The 22906-nt window shown below is 28.7% G+C and overlaps 1 protein-coding gene across 1 annotated transcript; it reads left to right on the top strand.

The window, feature by feature from the left end:
* Positions 1–19207: 19207 nt before the first annotated feature.
* On the top strand, positions 19208–22070 carry LOC114163748. The gene is made up of 2 exons (XM_028048042.1): positions 19208–20638; positions 21170–22070. The coding sequence occupies exons 1-2, from the start codon at positions 19693–19695 to the stop codon at positions 21676–21678; spliced, it is 1455 nt and encodes a 484-aa protein (XP_027903843.1). The 5' UTR covers positions 19208–19692; the 3' UTR covers positions 21679–22070.
* Positions 22071–22906: the final 836 nt, after the last annotated feature.

The following is a 22906-nucleotide window of genomic DNA, read 5'->3' as shown; positions in this document are numbered from 1 at the left end:
ATCAGTAAGATATTTAGAAGAATAGAATATTAGTGAATGATTAAATAAGGGATTAGTTAAGCGTTTGTTTGTCGGAATGATAACTATTACAAGATGATGTTGGTGGATGGGTTGCCGCTTAACTTAATGGAGAATCCAACGGATGAAATTAAAAGTACGACAATAGTCGGTGGTAATGGACGGACGGATGGGTGCCAATAGAGGAAGACTTTCCGTCCACGCAATATTAAAAACACTCTGTTGTATAATTGCATTCTTCAAATTTCTTGGTTGACAGCTATAATCTGAGTTTTTCTTAGTTCAACAATTTAATTAATTAGTAAGAAATCGCATGCAATGATCACTCCAGGTTCAACAAAAACATAAAAATATTCAGTATCTGAAATTCTTAACATGCATCATAATATCTACTAATTTTTAATTATAATATAATAATAACGTAAATTATTTCTTACTTAATAACGATGGAACAATATAAAAAGAAGCAATCAATCAATTTCGAACTCTTTAATATCATTAGCCTCAGTTCTTCAATAATCCCTTCATGTTCTAATATTTGAAATTAATGTTTATAACGCCAACTTGACTTTTATTTTTCTTATACAGTTTACTGATTTAGAATTTAATTAAGTTTTAAGTATATGATTTTCAAACAATATTATTTTTGGCATTAAAATCCTTGTAAAATGTTTTTTTGCTAAATTTGCATTGTAATAATTCCTCCAAAATTAAATGTTGTGAAAATCCAAAATTAATTTGATGATCGAAGTCAACATTTTCTACAAGAAGTGTAAGTTACTTTATTGCCATACCAAACATTTTAGTCATATTTAGTTACACTAAAGTTTTGATCGTCTTTGAATAAAACACGTATCATCACCCATCCAATACAACAAAGCCACTTGAGTTGAGTTTGAGTCTAAGAGTTCGTCTCATGATTTTGGTCCTCCACTTGGCACATTTACCCGTTTATCACAATATATCATAATTTTAAGATATCGTGCGTGAAATTTAATTATGATTTTGTTTTTAAAAATAACTTAAAAGAGGATAAAAGTAAAAAAATATTTAAACTATACTTTATCTCGATTTTTAATTTATATGAGATTTATTAGAACTGTCAAAATGGGTTAGAATCTGCAAGTCAATCCGGCTCACCACGGGTTCAGGTCAGGTTGGATTGAAATTTTTTTTCAAATTTTAATACAAGTTGATTTTTGATCCAATTTATTTAGAACCCGGCTCACCCAGGTTGAACCCGTGGTGAGCCGAGTTGACTCACCAACCCGCAGATAAAAGGGTCACATAAGTGTTTTTTATTAAGTTGAACTTGAATAATTTGTATTCTGTTGATTTTTGTTTTTATTTAGATTGTATTAAAGCTTATTTAGATTTTAATTAGAATTATAATTTAGTTTTGACCGAAAAAAAATTATATTTTTTTTTAATTAAGTGAATTCATAAATCAATCCGTTTAACTTATCAACCTGTGGTGGGTCAAACTAAGTTCGAATTTTTATTGATCGTTAAAAAGTAAGTAAAATTGAGTTGACTTGCAGTGTTGGTCTCGAAAGATAAAGAGCTTCTTAACTGACTAACGGCTTGTTGACATCAGCGCCATTAAATTTGGTGAGCTTGGATTGCTGGGTGAACCAGAATTTTCTCACCGACGTACAGTTAAATATGTTGACTTATGCATCTTCTAAGCACTAAAACAGCCGCCACCTTAAAAGACTAAGATAAACACTGCAGATAATTTGCGGCAAGGAACAACAAAACCAGCCAAAACAGCTTTAACTAAACTATTAAAAGACACGAGGATAGAACATCATAATTCCATTTAATAATTGGAATACATAATGATTTTAGGGGCCTTAAATAATTTTAAACGGATAACTTATATATATTCTCATTTTTTCTTTCAAGCTACTTAATTAATTTTGTTCATGTCTGTCATTAAATCAGGAATAGGAAATTATAACACAAAACAGTTCTCATTCAATTTTCTAAAATCAACTAATCTTTCAATAAGGATTTTGTTAAAATGAACCATTGCAGCATTTATTAGCCGTCTTAATTAGTTAAAAATATAAATAATGTTTAGCTTTATTTATTTTTTAATTAAATAGTTTAGTTTTTATGTACAATTTACTATCCGTTGTAAAGACCTGTGTTACAAAAGACATATATAAAATAGTTAACATGTTTGATGAGGATTTTTTTTTTTTTTTCTGGAAGGCGTAGGATTAACTCATATTATCATTAATTAAAAGTGAATATATTTAGATAATATTTTTGTAGTACAAATATATTATATATTTTTTAAGTACATAATTTGGAGTAATATGTAATAATTTCATAAGAAATGTTTCCACAACTTCTAAAGGTAATTAAGCAAGTAATTTTGGATAGTCTATGACTTGTCAAAATATTTTTTAATAATATAAACCCGAAACCGACCATAGACTTAAGGCTTTTTAATGCCGTGCAAAGAATTAATCATCAAAACTGTGACTAAAATTACGCTGGAAAACAAATCATAAAATCGAATATTGTGAAAAGGATAATAATTGGGTCGAGAAACTTCCTTAATAGTGATTGATCAGGTTTTAATCAACACTAATCAAAGATTAATAAAGTCAGTAAACATTTTGCATTAATAGTATAATAATAAAATATTAGTCTAGTTATGAGTTTGAACATGTTCAATTCCACTATTTGTTTTAAAAATTTGGTTTGCATGACAAGATGTTTACGGAGAAAATTTCATGTACTTGAAGAATATTATGCTATTTTAAATATAAACCATATTGAAAAGAAGTCTGCCTAATGTATTGGATCTGGTGTTCCTTCAATTGTAAATTGTAATTAGTTTTAAGAAAATAAACAATTTTTATTCCTTCGTAAACTTGACAATGTTGTTCATAGTCAATAATAAAAAAAAATCATTTTGATCTCCATATTTTATTTAATATCTGTATTTAGAAGCATTTATTAAGTCGTAAGTTTTTTATTAAGTGACTTAACATCAACTGCATACATTATATTGAATATTAAATGAAATTATTTTTTACAAAAATACAGGCATCAGTCTTATTTGACCACTAAGAACCTCATAATTTAAAAGATTTCAATAAGTAACATAGATCAAAACAAAAATAAAAATTCACAGATAATCAAAAAGAAAAGAAAAATCCGCAGAGGGCCAAAAATAAAATGTAACGATTTAATGGAAATTAAAAGGAAAAAAAATATGTTAGTACTTAACTAGATGACAATATTGTCACTTAATAGATAATAGATAGTACACAATTCATTATTAAATGATGTGAACCAACAATGACTCTAAAAAAGAAATAAAATTTTACAGGATGCCCAAAATGAAAAATAAAAAATTGACCGTCAGAATAAAAAATTTACAAGTTTATTAGGACCAACAAAAAAAATTTAATCCTATTTAATTAATGATGTGTTACTTAATTAGCATATAACTGATTACCTAACAGAATCACTAGGAAGCAAAACAGAACCAACTTTTTACTAAAACCCAAAACGAAATTCATTTTATTGAGAATCGATCATAATAAGCAAACCTGCAAAATGAATGAGAAATCAGAAAATTATTTCAACCATTTTAAAATAATGTGATAAAAATCGAGACATGTATTTTACATATTAATACGTGACATTGGATTAAATATGGATTTTTCTCGGGTAAAAAAAAAAAAGAAAAGTAAATTGAGTCAAGATGATTACGCTAAGAAGAATATTACTCTTTCATGTAAAAGAAAAACAAAACATCAACACAACAAAGATTTTTAAAATCGCTACAGATGTTTTTAGTTCCTACATCAGTACGAGGATCAACTATCTATATAAATATTCTATGTCAACTACTTAGTCACAAACAACTCTATACAGTGCATAACGATTTTCTTGTATGAATACAAATAAAAGAATTCATCTCAAATATATATATATATATATATATATATATATATATATATATATATATATATATATATCAATAAGAAGATGATAGCAATTCATCGTTCATCAAACAGACAACAATGGTGGTTACTTTTCCTCCGACGGCATGCAATGATTAATGACCTCAAATTGATCCAACAAGATAAGGACGAGATGATCGATATTTAGAATTGAACGCTCCACTAACGACAATATGAAAATCCTGCAACTATACATATCCAAATATATGTATCGATCAAATGGGTAGGTACAAACCAGTTGGTAACAGTGAAAATATATAACTTGAACAAAATGTGTTCATTAACTGTTGAAGAAAAAATTATCATAAATCGGGTGAATTGGTAATGTGTAAGATGTTGTTGGGTCCTTATCATGGAGATAAAGATTCACTCGCAACAGCTGACATCCTTTTCTCGAACTCCATTCAGAAACGAGTGAATATATCATCAAGTTTGATTTTTGGATCTTTCTTTTTTCTTTAGAACCTGACAAAGTACTTTGGAGGAAAAAGAAAAAGAAACACAAACAACTTTTACGCTGGGTTTGTCGAGCCGCACAAAAGAACCGAGGGCTTATAGAAAAAATGATAAAACCCTAGTGAGGTGGTTTGTATTTTTCACTTGTAAGGATATTGACAGATTGAATTCAGTGTATGATGTAACAGTGAGAAGAAGGAACGGTGGAAAATTAGCTGAAGCAGAAAAAGGTGGGGTCCACCTAACTGTCGAAGATGGAGGAAGTTAAGTTAACTAGTCGGCAGTCCAAGTTGTCCACTAATTAATTAATGACATTATTATATTAAAATTGTGAAATTATTTTAACCTAGAAAATGATGACGCATTTGACATTATGATCCCGTGTCTTTGTCCTTTGCCTTAACACATCCAATCCAATAAAGGAAAACCCAACTTGGCTTCTTCCTAATTTGATATTCAGGATTTGCAGCAGCAGCAGCATTGAAGAAAGATGCATGAATTGGAAATAATGGTGAAGAAGTGTGCAAGTTGAAGCAGTTGCTTCACAAAATTAACATATATTAACCACAATGGAACAGTCCAACAGTCATAAATACATGAAAACGCATGTTTTGCGGCGACGAGACAATCGGCAAAATCCCATATTGCTATCAGGACAGAATTTGAACGTGGGTAGTCCCCACCCAAGTTCTTCATCAATTAATGTATTATCTAACACAGGGTGCATGTGAATACATAAACTTCCTTTGGTTTTACACTAATTTTAGAGTTAGTATACAATTAATCAAAGCCATCCACCTGTTCATTGTCTAATTCACTTGTTGATATTATTCACGTGCCTATTTATTTTACTACTTTCCTTTTAAATGTAAATTTCATAAGGTTATTTTTGAAAATATAAAAAAAAATATATATCAAATGGGGTATTCTTATAATTCACAAATTAATTAAGCCGGATTATTTCCCTGAACGTCACTAAAATCAACTAAAAAGTTAATTGTATCATTTTTTGTTTGTTGGGTATGGAAGCAATTATAAAAGAAGAGCGGGATTAGATAAAACTGATAAAGTCAGCATTCGATTGATGGAGATTAAACTACAAGAATAATATTGTTGTAATATTGAAGGATAAGAGAAAACCGATCAAATAATCTAGGCATGTAACTAATTTATCATATTTAAAAGTAAACTCATGTTACATTTTAATCAATCAAGGGAAGTGATAAGGTATTTTAGTGGTTAAATAAAAGAAACAAAGAAAAATATTATTGGTTCAATTTTCTTAATAATAATTTAGAGAAATAAAATTGGTTTGATGAGTCTATAAAGAATGAAGAGATATTTCAACTCTCTTTTAAAATTATGGAGTAATAATTATCAATAACATTTTTTTTTCTTCATCGACTTTTGTATTTGATGAGTTTTTTATATGAGAGAGTTTATTAAATAAAAATCATATGTATGTGATTTGAGTTCAATCTATATATATAAGAAATTGACAAAACTTTTAATATAAAATATCGAAACAAAAAAAATTAATTTTTTTTATTTGATGTTTAATTTTGTTGTCTCTATATTTAATGTGTAACTTAAACTCATACCTGAATGATTCTTAACCATTTTTTCTTATAGGTGGGTCTCTATAAAATCATATATTTCTCCTTACATATATTTTTACTTGTACTATTATTATTATTATGGTTGTGGTATTGTCTTTAGCATGATTTACCTTCTTTGACCTTACAAAATTTTTCTTTTAAATTAACTGAAATATGTAAAGGTACTTTAAAAAATATTTTTAAATCATAATAAAACTATATCTTGATTTGAAAAATATGAAATTGTATTTTCAAGAAGAGGAAGTTTCGAGATAACTAAATATAATAATAAATTTCTGTTCTTACTTATAAATAGTATTATATCCTGAAATAAGACAGAAAGATTGACCACCAAATTATGAGGGAACACCAAATCAAATTTGTGTTTGTTAACTATGATAACTTAAAAAAAGAAAATACCCTCACACGTCTAACAATTAGGAAATACTAAATATTTAAAAAAAAAACTCTGAAAAACGTCATATTAAGATTATACGTGGTCTAAAAAGCTCATACATAAATAGATAATATAATTATTGTTACATAAAAGTACATAAATTAGATTATTGAAAATATTAACATTATTTTTAACTATACTAAAAAAGAGGGCTAACAAATGAGTACTAACATTTCTATATTTTCAGTGGTTACCGAACAAAACTGTCATGAAAATCAAATCAAAAATATAACAGTGGTCAAAAGACTTCAGACTGACTTTTTTTATTAATATCTTAAAATTACTAAGACTAACAGCTTTTAAAAAAATAAATTTAAAATTTGAGATTGAATTATGCTTTCAATTTTTTAAATATTTTTTTCCCATAACCTTTAAAAATTATTAATTTAACCTTTAATTATCATTTTTATTATAATAAAAAATAGATACAAACTGTTAAGTGCATGTACTTTCAGTGGTTGTTTATAATGAGTTTAATGTTTCTTTTGGATTCATTCTCTTGAACGTAGTGGGCTAGTGAGATGCTGCCATCGGCCCGAAGGGCTGCGTTCACCTAACGCAGTATTTGTTTGGACATTAATTCATGAAATCTTAGTCACTTGTGGGCCAAATCTAAATAGTAATAATAATCCCAAAAGGTGACAATTCATAATTATATTTTTTTATAAAGATCACTCATTATTTTTAAATTTTATTTTATTAAATTTATTTTTATTTTTTTCATCATAATTTCTATTTTTACGTTTTAATATATATATATATATATATATATATATATATATATATATATATATATATTTTGCTTTTTATATTGAAGAAGTTATTTTCTGAGATGAGTTTTGGATGGAGTTGTTTGTAGACGCTCTCACTCGTTGGCCTGTTCAAAATGTTGGGCTAGCATTACCTTATGGCCAGTTATTTCCTGCACCTCCATAAAATTCTTCCTCCACCCCATAACTTTTTTTTTATATTTTTTTATATTTCTCATTTTCAAATGGTATAATTTAGAATTATTTTTTCTTAAAAAAAATTAATTACACAATTTGATTCTTTTTTAAAAAAAAAAACTTCCAAATTATACAATTTTAAAATATTTTATATTTTTAATTATACAATCCAAAAATTATTTCTAATTTTTAGATAATGATAAACAATCTAAAAGTAAAAAATAACTTACAAATTACCCAATTAAAAAGAATAAAGTTAGAAAAAAAATTATTGGGATGCAATTGCCCTCTTAACAAAGAAGGCCAGCATTCTATTTCATACGTTTTGCATCATCGGTTCTTTATTCTTATTATTTTTCTTTTCGATATTTTTTTTTTAGTTTTGAAGAATCCTTTAGAATTTAGTTAAAAATTAAAACAAAATTACTCACTAACTTATCCAAATATTTGTTTTCCTATCTTAATACATTTTTTTTTCAATATTTGTTTTATCGTAAACCTGTCAGAGAATTATGTATTGGTCGATCGGTATTTATTTATGTAAAACGTATTGTATATGTCGATCGGCAAATCATCACTCATTGAGATTATTTTAAAGAAGGTTTGCAAATTACGTACAACGTTAATTAGCCACCGGTCACCTAAAAAAAATTTCATATATTACTTCACCTGATGCCTGAAGTTGGACTACCCTCATGATTTCATACTGGGGTCTACATTTGTGCAACATCGATCGACCAACGATCAAAATCCCCTTGCACTCCCAGCAGTTGGACTATCCCAAGATTCCACCCAAGTGTCCTCTTATGCATATTAGGTGTGACATCGTCCGACAAGTTTGACCGAACAACATCAAGACGAATTAATTAGTCTCGTTATTAGTGTTAACATGTTAGTAATCAAATTTAAAAAAGCATTTGGTTCGTGATTAAACTGATCCTAATCGCTGACCCATATAGAAAATTATAAATACAAATCAAAAATATTGTTATTAGGATTTTTCTCTTGCATTTATTATAACATTTATTGTTTTCACCCAATCGAACTATTGCTAACTTTCACATCGGAATACCTTTACACAGGTACACCTGATTGATAGACGGACAAGGTTTGACAAATTATTTTAGTAAACGTTCAATCGTACATCTAAAATGAGAATAAATCTATTAACTAATTAGTGAAGTTGGTGAAATATATAATATAAACTTCGTCCTAATCTATTTATTTTGAAGAAATATTTAATTTTAAGAAATATTTCTGAATTTTAAGGGATTCTGAATTTTGAAGAAATATTTAATTTTAATTAGTTCTAAGAACCTAATTTATCAAAATTTCAAAAAAAAAAACATATCTATGATATTTAAATATGCAACTAAATGAAAGAAAGAGTAGATAAGATAATTATCAAATAACACCTTTTGTGTGTACTCATTAGAGATTGTTGAATCAAGTAGCTGAGATACACAAGTAGCTTGTACTGTATATAGTGCTGTTTGGTGTTCAAAAATTACACTCCCATTATACATATTTATGCAGACAGAGAGTGCATCAGCTACTCATGCTCGTTAATTAACCCTTGTGCTGACGCATACGTGACATTGATTAACATGTCGTATTCTTTTGTTTGGTTAATTAATGTTTTTGGAATTGGAACCCATCCTTTCTGCAACCAACTTCAGCACAAACTTTTGGTCTGCAACAAAGGGAGACAAAGGAGATTATGAGCTCTTCAAATGTAACATTTTCTTCCTTTATCAGAGAACGTTCGATTATGAACCTCTGCCTTTACCAATTTGTTTATAAGTTATATATATATACCTATCAAAGATGATTTCTAACATTTTAATTCTGTTAGGAATAGCCCTTTTTCCATATGCTGCTCTGATGATTATTATCAGTTTCCCTTTTGCTTTATTCGAAAAAGAAGAGCCTTTTGTTTCATACTTTCATCGTTTTTCTTTGCATGTGACTTCGATTCATCTTTCTTTACACTTTTATTAGTCAGAATCTGGTCTTCAAATATTTGGGAGACCGCACCCTCCTATGATGTTTATTTCTTTTGGCAGTTATCTATAAGTTTGTAAAAAGAGTCTTTACATCTATATAATTACATATTGTATCTTCCAATAAATAAAGATGCAGAAGGAACACTAAAAGTGGGTAATACAATCAAATTAATATCTTGACTTCACACTCGCACAATCACATAGTTACCTTTCTAAATAACAATACCCTAAAGTACTATAGAAAAACTCAACACACCGTGATAGTAGAAACTGACCTCAATCCCAATTATTAGGAAGAACGAATGTAACTATACTCAAGGATTAAAATTCTATGTACATTTGATGTCTTTTAAGATAAATTTACGATGAATTTTTTATGTATATAAGGTGACAAGTTTACTTTCTTTCCTTTCTCTGTTCCATAAGTAATTGTTTTTTATCTTTCGAAATCAACTCGTTTAAAGAAAAATGATATTATAATGATGAGTTTACTTTTTAATAAAAAATCAAATCTCAACTTTTAAATCTAATTGAGAAATTCCAACACCTAACCATTTATGACAACTGCTTTTGGCTTAATGACTAGCCATTGGCATCTCGAAAGTTTGCAAAGGCACATTACCTTTATAAAATGCCTCATAAAAGTTCTTATCTTCACCTTCTTTATTTATTATTAATTTTCATTTTCTTAAAAATGATTGCAGCACTCTTTCCATTTATCTGTATTTGTTTTTTTCATTCTTTATCTGTTAGTTAGAGGGCTTGAAAACGCCTGATGAATATTTTTGGAAATTGAAACACATAGAAAGTTCATCTACAAAAAACTCTCATAATGAATGAATATGAGAGAGTTTCTTATTCATATAAGAATTACATGTATTTATAGAATTTATGGACTTTCGATATAAATTTAAAAATAATAAAAAATTATCCTATATTTATGATAAATTAACATAATAATAACAATAATATATCATTTAATCAAATTAACTATATATTCTGTTAATATATCGTATAAAAGGATATTTATGATATAATAAAATTATCCAAATTTGATCATAAGTTATGTTAATATATGATAATTATGCCAACAAATATTTCTATTAATATTATTTAACTATTTTGTTAATATATATTAGAGGTAGTAAAACAGACTGAAACAGACGGGTTAGTTTGTCAGTCTGTATTAAAAGGGACGAGTTAGATTGAAGATTTCGATCCGTCAGCCTGTCCTAACTCGGCCCATCCAGCCTGTCAATTTAACGAGCAAAAGTACGAGTCAGCCAACCGGGGCCAATCACCCATTTAAAAATAAGAAATAATTAAAAATAATAATATTTTATATTATATTTTTTAAAGGTGTAAATTTATAATTGTAAATTTAAATTATTAACACTTACAAATTAAGTTCCAATTATTAGTTATAATAGAATAATTTAACATGTAAATATAATAACTATTTTAATTTATCTAATTATAAACATTAACTAACCAATTAAAAGTTTATAAAATATTGTATATGATTAAATATGATTTTAATATTCATTTATATGTACGAAGAGACTTAATATTATTGGTCCATTACTATTTAACATATCAGTCAAATTTGACCCATATTTGATGGGTCACTTATGGATCTGGCAAAAACGGATCGAACTTACCAATTTATCAATCCTAATATATATAAGTCATATGAATTAATAATGAATTTTATTTTAATAATTTATGTGTATCCATATTTAGGAAATAAATAATGTAACATGGTTTTTTTTTCTATTTCATATTTATCCACTTTACACATATATTCTCATTGATTCTCATTGAATAAAAGTGAATATATATATATATATATATATAAATGAAAAATATGCTACATTTTTTTTATATATAAAAACTAAAAAATATGTATCACATAAATTCTGGTATATTTTGCATCATGTAAATTTTCTTTTAAACAACAATCACATATGACTGTCAATAATATCATAAGAGAGAGAAATTACTTCTCTTAAACTTATTTATGCATTTCTGAAGTTCAAATTTTTATTTATGTAAAATTTATGTATTAGCATGTTTGGCATAATGATTATTAAACATTTTGGTTGAATAGTGATCTTTTTAAAGTATCATAATTTTTTTGGATTAACGAGTAATCTTTTAAAATTTTAGAAGAGATTAGCGGTGATGTTTGTATTTTTTATAAATATATACTTTTAAAATTGTACTGATAAATTAACTAATTTAATTATGATTTATAAAAAATAATATAAAATTTAATATTTTAATAAATATTGATGGTATCAGTAGAAATGAAATTTCAAAATTTATAATAATTCCTCATGTCATCTTATTTAAAAAAGTAATCATATTAGCATACAAATAACTCTTATAGTCCAAACCTTTAAGATAAATTAATGTATTAAGAAATGTAATAACACCATCAAGTTGTTAGTTATAATTTAAATAATACTGAAATGGGTTTTTACTCTCAATAAATTAAGAAATGTACGTTCATTCTTGTATTTACATTTTTTTAATAATGTTTAAAAATAAAAGTGGTTAATTTTAAGTTTCGTAAAATATATGAATTTTATTTTTATCTTATCTAAGATATAATTTTCATTTCTTTTAAATTCAAATAATTGATTTTATGCCCGACATCTATTCCAGAGTACACCAATAACATATATTTTATAAATTTTAATTCTTATAGAAAATGTATTATGTACCTAAGTGATAATGTTAAATTTTACCATTATCCAAGCTATATTTCATTTGCAAAATCATCTCTTCCAAAGCTTTTAACCTACTTAATCCTCAAATTTATCTCACTTTTTGTAAATAAATACATTTTGGTTACATTGATCTAAATATACCACTAATCCCCATTTTTGTGACCTTTTTGTAGTAGGGAAGCTTTGTTCCAAAAATCCAAACAAGTGAGTGATCATGAGTAGCAAGAAGAAGGCAAAAAGACACTAAATGTGGAAGAAACAGTAATCGCCTGGCGCCACAAAGACACTGCCAGGCGACACTTTCTTCCAGTGCCAGGCGCCAGGCGCCAGCCAGGCGAAAATGGCCTTTTCAGCAGCTCACCGCCTGGCGGCATCTGGAGACCGTCGGGCGGTACACACAAAATTTCAGCACTGTTTGGTGGCTTGCGCCTGGCGGTGAGAGGCTTTCGCCAGGCGGCAGTTTTCGCTGATGTGTCAAGTTTGCCCTTTTTCTTCTGTTTTCGCGAGGGGAAAAGGATCTTTGGCATTTTGGAGGCACGAAGAACACATTTGGAGAGCTTGGAGGAGTGCTAGGGCTTGTAGGAACAGCTCCATCTTCCTCTTTGTATCTCTTTCTCTTCCATCTCTTCCATTTTTAAGCTTGAGCTATCCATGGCAATGGAGAGCTAAACCCATTTTTTGTTGGGGTTAGATGTAGCCACGAAACTCTTGTGTAAATGCAAATGTTTTGATTATATATATGACTCTTTCATTAATTTCTAGTCTTCTTATTTCTTCACTTAAAGCTTGCATTGATTTAGCCATCTCTTGCATGATTTTTGGTTCATTGGGTGTGGAAATATCTTTTGAAACCTATATTTGAAATAAGAAAACTCAATGGAGCTTGTACCTAGGAATGGGGCTTAACCCATGGGTTGCATTAAAACCTTTGTGCATAAAGCAAATTTGCTTATTAAGAGTTCAAGGAATTGACTTTTAATAAGGAAATTTAGGCTCAATCTATTAAGGAATTAGGGTTTGAGTAATATTGTGGGTTGGCATTAGCATATTAATGAAGAGGATGTTAAATTGTAGTTGCATGAGAGCATAGTTGGTGAATTCTAACCCCGACAATATCAAGTCATATCATTTCTAATCTTTTCCATTCACTAAATGCCTTTAACTTCCAAAGTTCAATTTTAATTATTTATGCAAAGTTTAACTTCATACGTTGAAACTCAAAATATGGATTTATTCATTAGTTTAAATTAGTCACTAATTACGCAATTAATTAGTATACACGAGTCTCTTGGGAAACGATATTCCGGTCTTACCGGTTACTACTTGCATGACTTGGTACACTTGCCAAAGTTTTAACACTAAGTTATAAATATTAGTTAAAATACATAAAAAATCACCTAATATTAAAATTAATACTATTTTTTAATTTTAAAAAGATTAAAAACATAAAAGTATTTAGAAAAAAAAAAGTAAGTAAACGCTTAGGACTAACATATTTAAGCCTAAGCCTATATTGATGCGCACTTTTCACGGCTGCATCAATCTGACAAAAAGAAATTAAATTATGTATCATCATCAGATTAATTGGTAAGAATGATTATCAATTATTTGGTTCATTGCTCCTTCATGCTTTACATTATATATATATATATATATATATATATATATATATATATATATATATATATATATATATATATATATATATATATATAAATAAAACCAACGAAGGTATATATTTTGACCAAGTTTGATTTAAATTATAATCTTGGAAAGTGTTTTTAATTAGGATTAACACTTAATTCTTAAACTATACAAAAATACATAATAGTTTACAAGTTGACATGAGAAGTTAAATATTAGGGAAACTTTTTTAAACCATGAAGTATGAGATTTAATTTTAATATATAGATTACAATATTTTTTTATTTAATTATTTTTTTATATACTTGTTAAAAAAATTTCCCGAACATTTTTTTTTAAATTATCAAACAAAAGAGAATATTTCAACTAGGGATGGCAACGGGGCGGGGCGGGGACGAGTTTCGCTATCCCATACCCATCCCCGCATAAAAAATTCATCCTCATCCCCATACCCAAACCCAACGGGTATCAAACTTTTTTCCCATCCCCATCCCCACCGGGTAACGGGTATAATCTCGTACCCATACCCGTACCCGTGTTCTAACTACTTCAATATTAATTTTTATAAAAGAAAAAAAATTACGGTAAAGAAAACATAATATTATGAAATATTCAATATTAGGAGGATTTTCTTCGATGCCAAATACCTTAAAATAAATTATAATTGTTTACATTTTATATTAGAATACCAAATAAAATTTCATGTGAACCAAAACATTTGTTAAATTTGCAAACTACAACATTGATGAACTTAGTTGATAAAATTAAAAAATATTTCAAAAAAATATAAAAGGAAAACAAATATTTAAATTAAAATATATTTTAAATGTTTGTTTACTTCAATTTTTTAAATTCTAATGAATATCTTTTTTATACACTAATAAAAGTTATAATATATCACTTGATCAAAATGACACAAAGAATAAATAATAAACATAATAATAAAAGGAAAACAAATATTCAAATTAAAATATATTTTAAATGTTTGTTTACTTCAATTTTTTAAATTATAATGAATCTCTTTTTTATACACTAATAAAAGTTATAATACATCACTTGATCAAAATGACACAAAGAACAAATAATAAACATAATAATAAAATTTTGACATAGATTTTGTATCTTTTGAACTTCAATATATGTTGGATAGTGACAAAAAAATATTCATAGCAATTACATTAAATTTTTATATTGTAGTAAATAAAAGTTATTTATACAATTAAAGTGGAAAAAATTACAGTATGATTAATAGTGAGTTATAAAATAACAAATAATTAGATAGAATATATCGAAATATTATTCTACATGATGAAAATAAACAATAAATAAAAATATTAAAAGACTAACAAATGTGTGTTTTAGAAATAATTTGAGAGACTATCGAAAGAAATCGCACAAAGGAAATCAAATGTATAATTAAGGTATGATAAAATGAAAAATACCTTACAGAACTAATTATTAAATTATGTTTGAAGTGGTTAAAATTAAATAGAAATATCATTAGTGACCAAAAAATTTGTCATTAAATTACATATAAATTAGTAATTAAATTGGTCACTAAATCAAGTACAGATTCGATCATTGAATCGGTCACTAATTTAGTCATTGATTCAGACAATAAATCAACTACTACCACCAATGACGAAAAATAGTGACTGATATGGGTTACTGACTAAATCAGTCACCATTTCATGTTTTTCTTGTAGTGAATTATCATATACTATTCCTAAATATCATTATATATATATATATATATATATATATATATATATATATATATATATAAAATTTTAACCACTTCAAACAAAATTTAAAGTGAAAAAATTACATTATGATTAATAATGAGTTATAAAATAAAAAATAATTAGATAGAATATATCGAAATATTATTCTACATGATGAAAATAAAAAAAATAAATAAAAATATTAAAAAACTAACAAATGTGTGTTTTAGAAATAATTTGAGAGACTATCGAAAAAAATCACACAAAGGAAATCAAATGTATAACTAAGGTATGATAAGACGAAAAATATCTTAGAGAATTAAGAAAACTTTTCAAATATTAACATATAATTAATGGTTGAAAAATAACGAAAATTATTTTAATGAAACAAAAGAGTTCTTCAAATTAAACAAAAATTAATAATAATAATAAGTAAAGAATTTTTTTATATTATCTTAAATTGAGAGTATAAACATTCTCATGTGAAAGAAAAATTTATAATAAATAAAAATATTAAAAAATAATATAAATATTCAAATGTGAGGCATAATTTTTTTTAATTAACATACATCATTTTAACATAATTACATAAAGGTTATGATAAGATAAAAAATATATTGGAGATGAGAATGAGTTTCATGACAAATGAAATAATTAAAAGAAATAAAAAATAGAAAAAAAAAAAATATATATATATATATATAAGGGTTACTTGATTAATTGTGAATATTTTAATAATTTAAACGAGAATGGAGATATGGCGGGGACGGGTATTATGGCGGGTATATGTACATCCCCATACCCATTCCCATACCCAACTGAAAAAGTCGGGGATTCCCCATACCCATACCCATACCCAGTCAATGCGGGGATTCCCCGTCAAAACGGGGACGGATTCGGGCAATACCCACGGAGACGGGTTTATTTGTCATCTCTAATTTCAACCTGTAGCCATTAATAAACTTTGGTTAAGTTTGATTTCAACGTCAAAAGATGAATACTCATTTTTTTTATTAATATAACAGTAAAACATTGCGTTCCATGTTGAATATTTCCTCCAACTAATTTTATTTTGAAAGGTCAAATTCATTAAAATTGGAACACAAAAATATGATTCATATAATCAAACGTAACTTACTATTATACAGCGTCATCAAAGTATATGAAAAAACTAAGGCAACAAATGCAGGCACACCATTTTTCACATTCCAAAATTTCACTAATCCCTTATTTGTTAGAGTTTGGGGAAATGGAAGTACAAAATAATATCAGTTATCTGATTTAGAAAAATTAAAAAAAAAATATGTAATGCACTTTATTACTTATTACCTGATTTAAGAACATATTTACTTCTTCGTTATTTAATAACAAATTAATTAAATTATATAACTTAAAAAAATATGTATTTTTCACCGACCACAGTAATCATACCTATCTGTCCAACCTTCATAATACAGAAGTCATATCTCTCCGTCTTTTCTCCAAAAGGATAAAAAGTGAAAATATATAATTTTATATGTTGACATAAGAAATGAAAAAAAATAATTTTTTAATAATTAGATTTTGATAAATTTTTTTATAACATATTTTTTTAATTTTTTTATATTTTAAATTTTTTAAACGATATCAAATTTCAGATTATAAAAAGAATTTGCTAAAATATTATTATTTTAAAAACTTACTTTATAAAAACCATTTTTTAATTTAAAAAGAAAATATTGATACTTTTTCTTTACTCATAATCCATTATTATATAATTTTATCATTAAAAAAATATCTCGCTCAAAATATGATTTTCCTTCGTTAAAAGTCATGGTGCTATATTTATTTGGCTGCTTCAAAATTGGGCCCACCACGGTCCATGCATGGCCATAATTTAAGGACAGTCCCAAGCAATGAGTTTGCCATCTGGAAGCGAGAACCATTATTCATGGAATGAGACAAATTCTACATGTGAAAGTGTTTTTCTCTCAAACCTTAATTTGTTAGTATTAAACATATAATTATGAATTATGATGTCAGGTGCATTAGTGGCAGAGTGCATCCACTCGCAAAGAACTCCCACTATATTCATATGGAATGTTGGAAGTCCGGAATCATTAAGAATTTAATATTATTCAGAACTAAATTTTAAATTCGATATTTATTGTTGATTGTTTTTTTTTTTTAATATTTCAAATCAATTATCGTATCCAACAAGAGATTGATTAAACTACATATTATCCTTCTTAATGACAGTATAGGAAAACTATAATAACAATTGGTTTTTAATAATTAATAAGAAAACAGTTTTTTAATACATTTATATACGGTGTCCTTGATTTTTGTTGTAATTTTTTAATAATAATTATATCTTAATCTGTATAATTAAGTTAAAACACATGTTATTTGATGAAGAAAGAAAAGGAAAAAAAAAAAAGAGGAAAAAAAGTGTGTTGGATGGATAAGTGTTTGTGATATATGAATCTCCTATATCATTATCCTTTCATGTTATGGTGTCTTTCCATGAACGTTCTTCTTTTTTCTTCTTTTTTTAAATTTTTTTCTTTTCACTTTTTAGGAGCCTCTTTTTTCTGGCATCCTAGTGGACCACGAGTTTTATTTGAAAATCTGTTTTCTCTTTTTATTCAAATTATTATGGTAGTACATGATAATAGGACCAGTAGACCCAAAGAACAGAAGTATTTGATCATAAATGGTCATACAAGATCAAGAGAACCCAACCAAAATGTCCTTCCAGATGAATCAGAACTCAGAAAAAGCAACCATTAACATTTCGACCTTTAGTTCTCTCCTCTGAAAAGTCACATTCTTTTGCCATCCACAAGATAACAAGAGAATCACCATTTTCTTTCATAAGTTTTGTTTTTTTAACAGGTCAAACTGCTATCTCTGCTAATAATTATAATTATTTTCTTACATTCTATAGTTTTACTCCTTTACTTCTTTATTATTACACCTTTCTTCTTTAATAGTCGGGTTTATTATTATGAACACTATTTTTCTATCCCTCTATTCTATTATTAGGATAGTCCTGCTGCTTACTTTAGTTCTTCCTCACATTCTAATTTTTACATTTATTTATTATATCTTTTATGTTTCCATTTTCATTATTTCTTCTTCTATTTTTAATTTATCAGCCTTTTATCATTCAAGTCATATCAATCAGTTTTTTAAATCTTTAAAAAAATATTAGATTATAACCCCAATTTAATAATATTTATTATTTAGAATACTTAAAAGGTATTTATAGAGAAACAATATCAAAGCCTTTTAACAAAATGATTCCACACAGTAAACAATTTGTTAAATTTGTAATCTGTGCAGAGAAAAACCCTGAACATCAATTTAAAATGAAGTAAATTACTGGACACATGGATTATCCCAGTTTGTTTAATCGACACTTAACTTCTTTAATTAAAATTAAAATACGGGATTCGATCTCCAATATAGAGATAGAGTGGCATGCTGAAGATACGTGTAACTATGTTAGATTTTTATTCCGTATATTGTTTTCAAGAAAAAGACCCAAATATTGTGTACTAAATAAGATTAAAATGGAAAAGAATACTTATTTTACTGTGTGTGAGATCATAAGTTGAGTTTCTGGAACGGAAAGCAGAAACAACTCAATCACAGTTCTTATGAGTCTTCTCTCTCTCTCTCCTTTGAATTGAGAAGACACAATAAATCGTCAAACGCGGTGTTTGCTTAACGAGGAGAGTTTGTCGGTTCCCACAGTATTAAATTATAGGGAACTGCCAAACAATTCTTAATCAAACAAAAACGCTACCTTACCCTTACCTTGTCGTGTGTACTTCTACTAGTAACGCTACATCTCTTCTCTTCTCCCTCTTCTCTCTTCTCTCTTCCCCTCCCTGCATGCTTTCTTTGATTGAATTTGAACCGGTCTTAGTCCACGCCCGCCACGCCACCCAACCCGTTTCATAATTTCAATTTCCCATCTTTCACTCATTCCATTCTCCCTTACCCATCACTCCACCTATTCTTTTATTTTATTTTTTTATTTTTTCTCACCGCAGCAACAAACTATCTATGCATACAACCCCGCAAACCAAACAAACCCAATTCAAATCCGACACTAGAAGAAACAGATGAGGCAGTGGATTCACGTGGCGGTGGCCGCAGCCGCCGTGGGATGCGTCTCCACCCTTTTGTTGGTCTTTCTCTTCCGTTGGTGTCGGAAAAGAAATGGCACGAATTTTGTTGAACCGGCTAGTTTGACCAGGGTGGAGAGTGTGCAGGGAGGGATTTCTGTTTCCAGGATCCATCAGCAACCTTTTCAGGTGGATCAGGGGAGCAAGAACAGCAACAAGGGTAATTACAATTACTATGTTTTTCGCGGCGGTGGGGTGTCGGGGAAAAGAAGCTTCTTCAATTGGGGTGATCATCCATCCATGGCCTCTGATGCTGTTGAAAATGGATGGTCACGATTTGCCTTCACGGGGTACAAGAGTTACACGCCGTCTCCTTCGAAAAGATCGGGGCTTTTGGGGGCGTGTGCTGCACCGGCAGGGAGTGATTTTGGGAGAGAATCAGAGGCTGAGATAAGCTGGGAAGTGGCACGTGGATCTGCTGAGTTTATGCAGAAGGTGAGGTTGAATCCTGGTATTAAAAAATCTCATCAAAGCAACAATAGTAATGGTTCTCTGGGCGTTGCTTCTATCATTAGAGGGGCTTTGCCTTTGCCTGGGCCTCCCCTGGGGAATTGCGCGTTCCCACAAGAAGCATATTTTGAGATTACCATTTTGTACTCACGTGGCGATGATAGTGAATCTGTTGGGAAGAGTGGGGAAGGTGAGAAGACCAAGCTTTTGGTTCAAGGAAACTCCAATGGCAAAGGGAATTCCGAGGCTTTGGTTCATGTTACCAGTGGGAATGGAAGTAATAAAATCAACAATGTTGAAGGAGAGAGTGGGAAGGGTGAATCTGTGATGTTCTCCTTGGGTTTAACAGCAGGGGGTTCTGTTCCTTTGAGAGTTCCCGGTAGCTATCCTGGGAGCATTGGCTTCAACTCCAACGGTTCTCTCTATCTTGATGGTAACTATTAACTCATAAATCATTAACCTCATATTAGATTACTGATTCACCTTCGTTTGTTTAGCCACCATTTGACCAAATTAGGTACAGTTTTGTAGACCAGATTAGGTGAAGTTGTAGTAGTTTGCAACAACCATGTCTTTTTTTCGTTTTGTTATTTTGTTTTATCTATTGGGGTTAAATCAGCGACCCGAAAACAATACATATACTCAGGGTGTCTTTCAAAACCTGTCTGTGGTTTTCAGAATGCAATAACTAAAGAAGGTTGTTTACACAGCCGATAGGGATGCAAGAACAAAATGAGCTGCTTTTGCTTTTTGTTTTCAAAAAACTTATTTTAAATACAATTAAAAAATTAAGAACTTTGGGATGAGAAATTGGTTGTTTAATGGTGGGAGATTGTTTAGAAAAGAGCTTTTAGAACAAAATAGAAAAGTATGAAGGGAATCAAAGATGCTGTTACTTACAACACGCAATTTATATTTCCGCTATGTATCTTTAGAGACATCTAAGTATGAAAATTGGTTACAGGAACGAAACTTGTACGCGAATCGGAGAAGGCAGAGTGGGTGGGAACTGATAAAGTGATTGGTTGTGGATTTGATCCAAGGCAGAAGAAGGTTTTCTTCACTATAGACTCTGATCTAATGCATGTAATTCACTGCCAGACAGAGGAGTTTGGCACACCACTTTTTCCGATCATGGCTGCAAATATAGACATTATGGTGTTAGTTAATTTTGGACAAAGTGCATTCAAATATGCACCTGCGAATGCCCAGAGAACGCCAAATCCATGCTTCATAGCCCCACTTGTAAATTCCCCTGCAGCTACCTTGGGCTACGATGACAGCAAGGAGCTATTCTCAATGGGAAGGATCGATTCTCAGTGGCTCAACCGGTCCACAACCAAAGGAAGCCACAATAATAATAATAACAACCATAACAATAATCGAACATTGGATTTTGACGAGGAGTCTGAGGCTGATCTGTTTGAAATCGTCATAGATGGTTCTGGAAAATATCCCAACACAGCATCATAGATTACAGCAAAGAGTGCACACCGGTAACATCGTCTGATCCTGATGGGACATGGCTTTGCTGCACATGCATGGGTTGTTTAGAAGAATGTTTGATGTATGCATGTGTATTTCAGCATCTGAATGGGATGTTCGGCATGGTTAGTGTTATAGAGATATAGAGAACACACACAAAGAGACATTCATACACATGAAACACTACTTTATTGTGGAGGCTTAACATTGACTAACTAGTCAGATACAGTTTCTTTCGTTTTCTTCTTCTTTCTAAGTGCCCAGGCATTTCATTTTTTTTTTTTTTCATTTGGAAGAGAACATAAGCACCCCCCTTCTGTAAATATTGTATTCTCATATAATAAAAAATTATATGTCCAGGCTTCAATTGTCTGTGAAAAGAAACATTATTTTTGACTTGTCGCGTGAATGGTTATTAAAATTAGTATCTAGAAATAAAAAGGAAGTGAATGGGTATAACTCAATTCACGAAATTTTGAAGCTTCTAGAAAGGACATGGGAAACAAAGTTTCTTCATGTGTGACTTAATCCTCTCCTAAGAAAAACGTTCCATAATTAGAGATGAAAAAATTAGTTAGGATTTGTGGGTTAGTCAGTCAATTGGGTGCAATTTTCAACTCTGTCACTTCGTTTTGTCTTGTCAGATTAGTGAGCCGTCAGCCTATTTTTTCTAAGCAAAAATTAATTTTTATATATTATATTATTTAAAACATATAAGTATAGAATAATATTATAAGTTAAAAGAATGATTAACGCTTATCAGTTAAGTTTAATTATTAATTCTAGTAGAATAATTTAATATTAAGATGATAACTTTTTAATTTATTTTATTCAAAACATTAATTAATTACTTAATTAAAATTTATAAAATATTTATATTTTATATATATAACTACTTTTGAAATAAATAAAAAAAGGTTCTGGGGTCAATCTATCAATATGCTAGTTTATACTTTGACGCCAGTTTATCACATTTCATTTATAACAGATAAACCAAAATGGGATAGACTAACATTTTTTTTACCTCTATCTGTAACTGCTTTAAAAAAATTGACTTGTAAAATTATCTAAGGAATTTATTAAAAGCTCAAAACTCCTAATTACAATTATTAAAAGAAGACGTGAAAAGGAAGATGATTTGAGGATGATATTTAAGTTAATATTTTAATATGCTAAATATTTTTGAAGAGTGATTAAATTATTGCTTTTGTTATTT

The sequence above is a fragment of the Vigna unguiculata genome, chromosome 9 (assembly GCF_004118075.2).
Source record: "Vigna unguiculata cultivar IT97K-499-35 chromosome 9, ASM411807v1, whole genome shotgun sequence".
Classification (NCBI taxonomy): Eukaryota; Viridiplantae; Streptophyta; class Magnoliopsida; order Fabales; family Fabaceae; genus Vigna; species Vigna unguiculata.
The sequence above is the reverse complement of the archived record's forward strand: the minus strand, read 5'-3'. Positions and strand labels throughout refer to the sequence as shown.

Excerpts from the sequence above, each read along its gene's own strand:
- LOC114163748 (XM_028048042.1), top strand. The coding sequence starts at position 19,693 with ATGAGGCAGTGGATTCACGTGGCGGTGGCCGCAGCCGCCGTGGGATGC. Across the intron at positions 20,639-21,169 it reads CGGTTCTCTCTATCTTGATG|GAACGAAACTTGTACGCGAA; the intron begins GTAACTATTAAC and ends AATTGGTTACAG.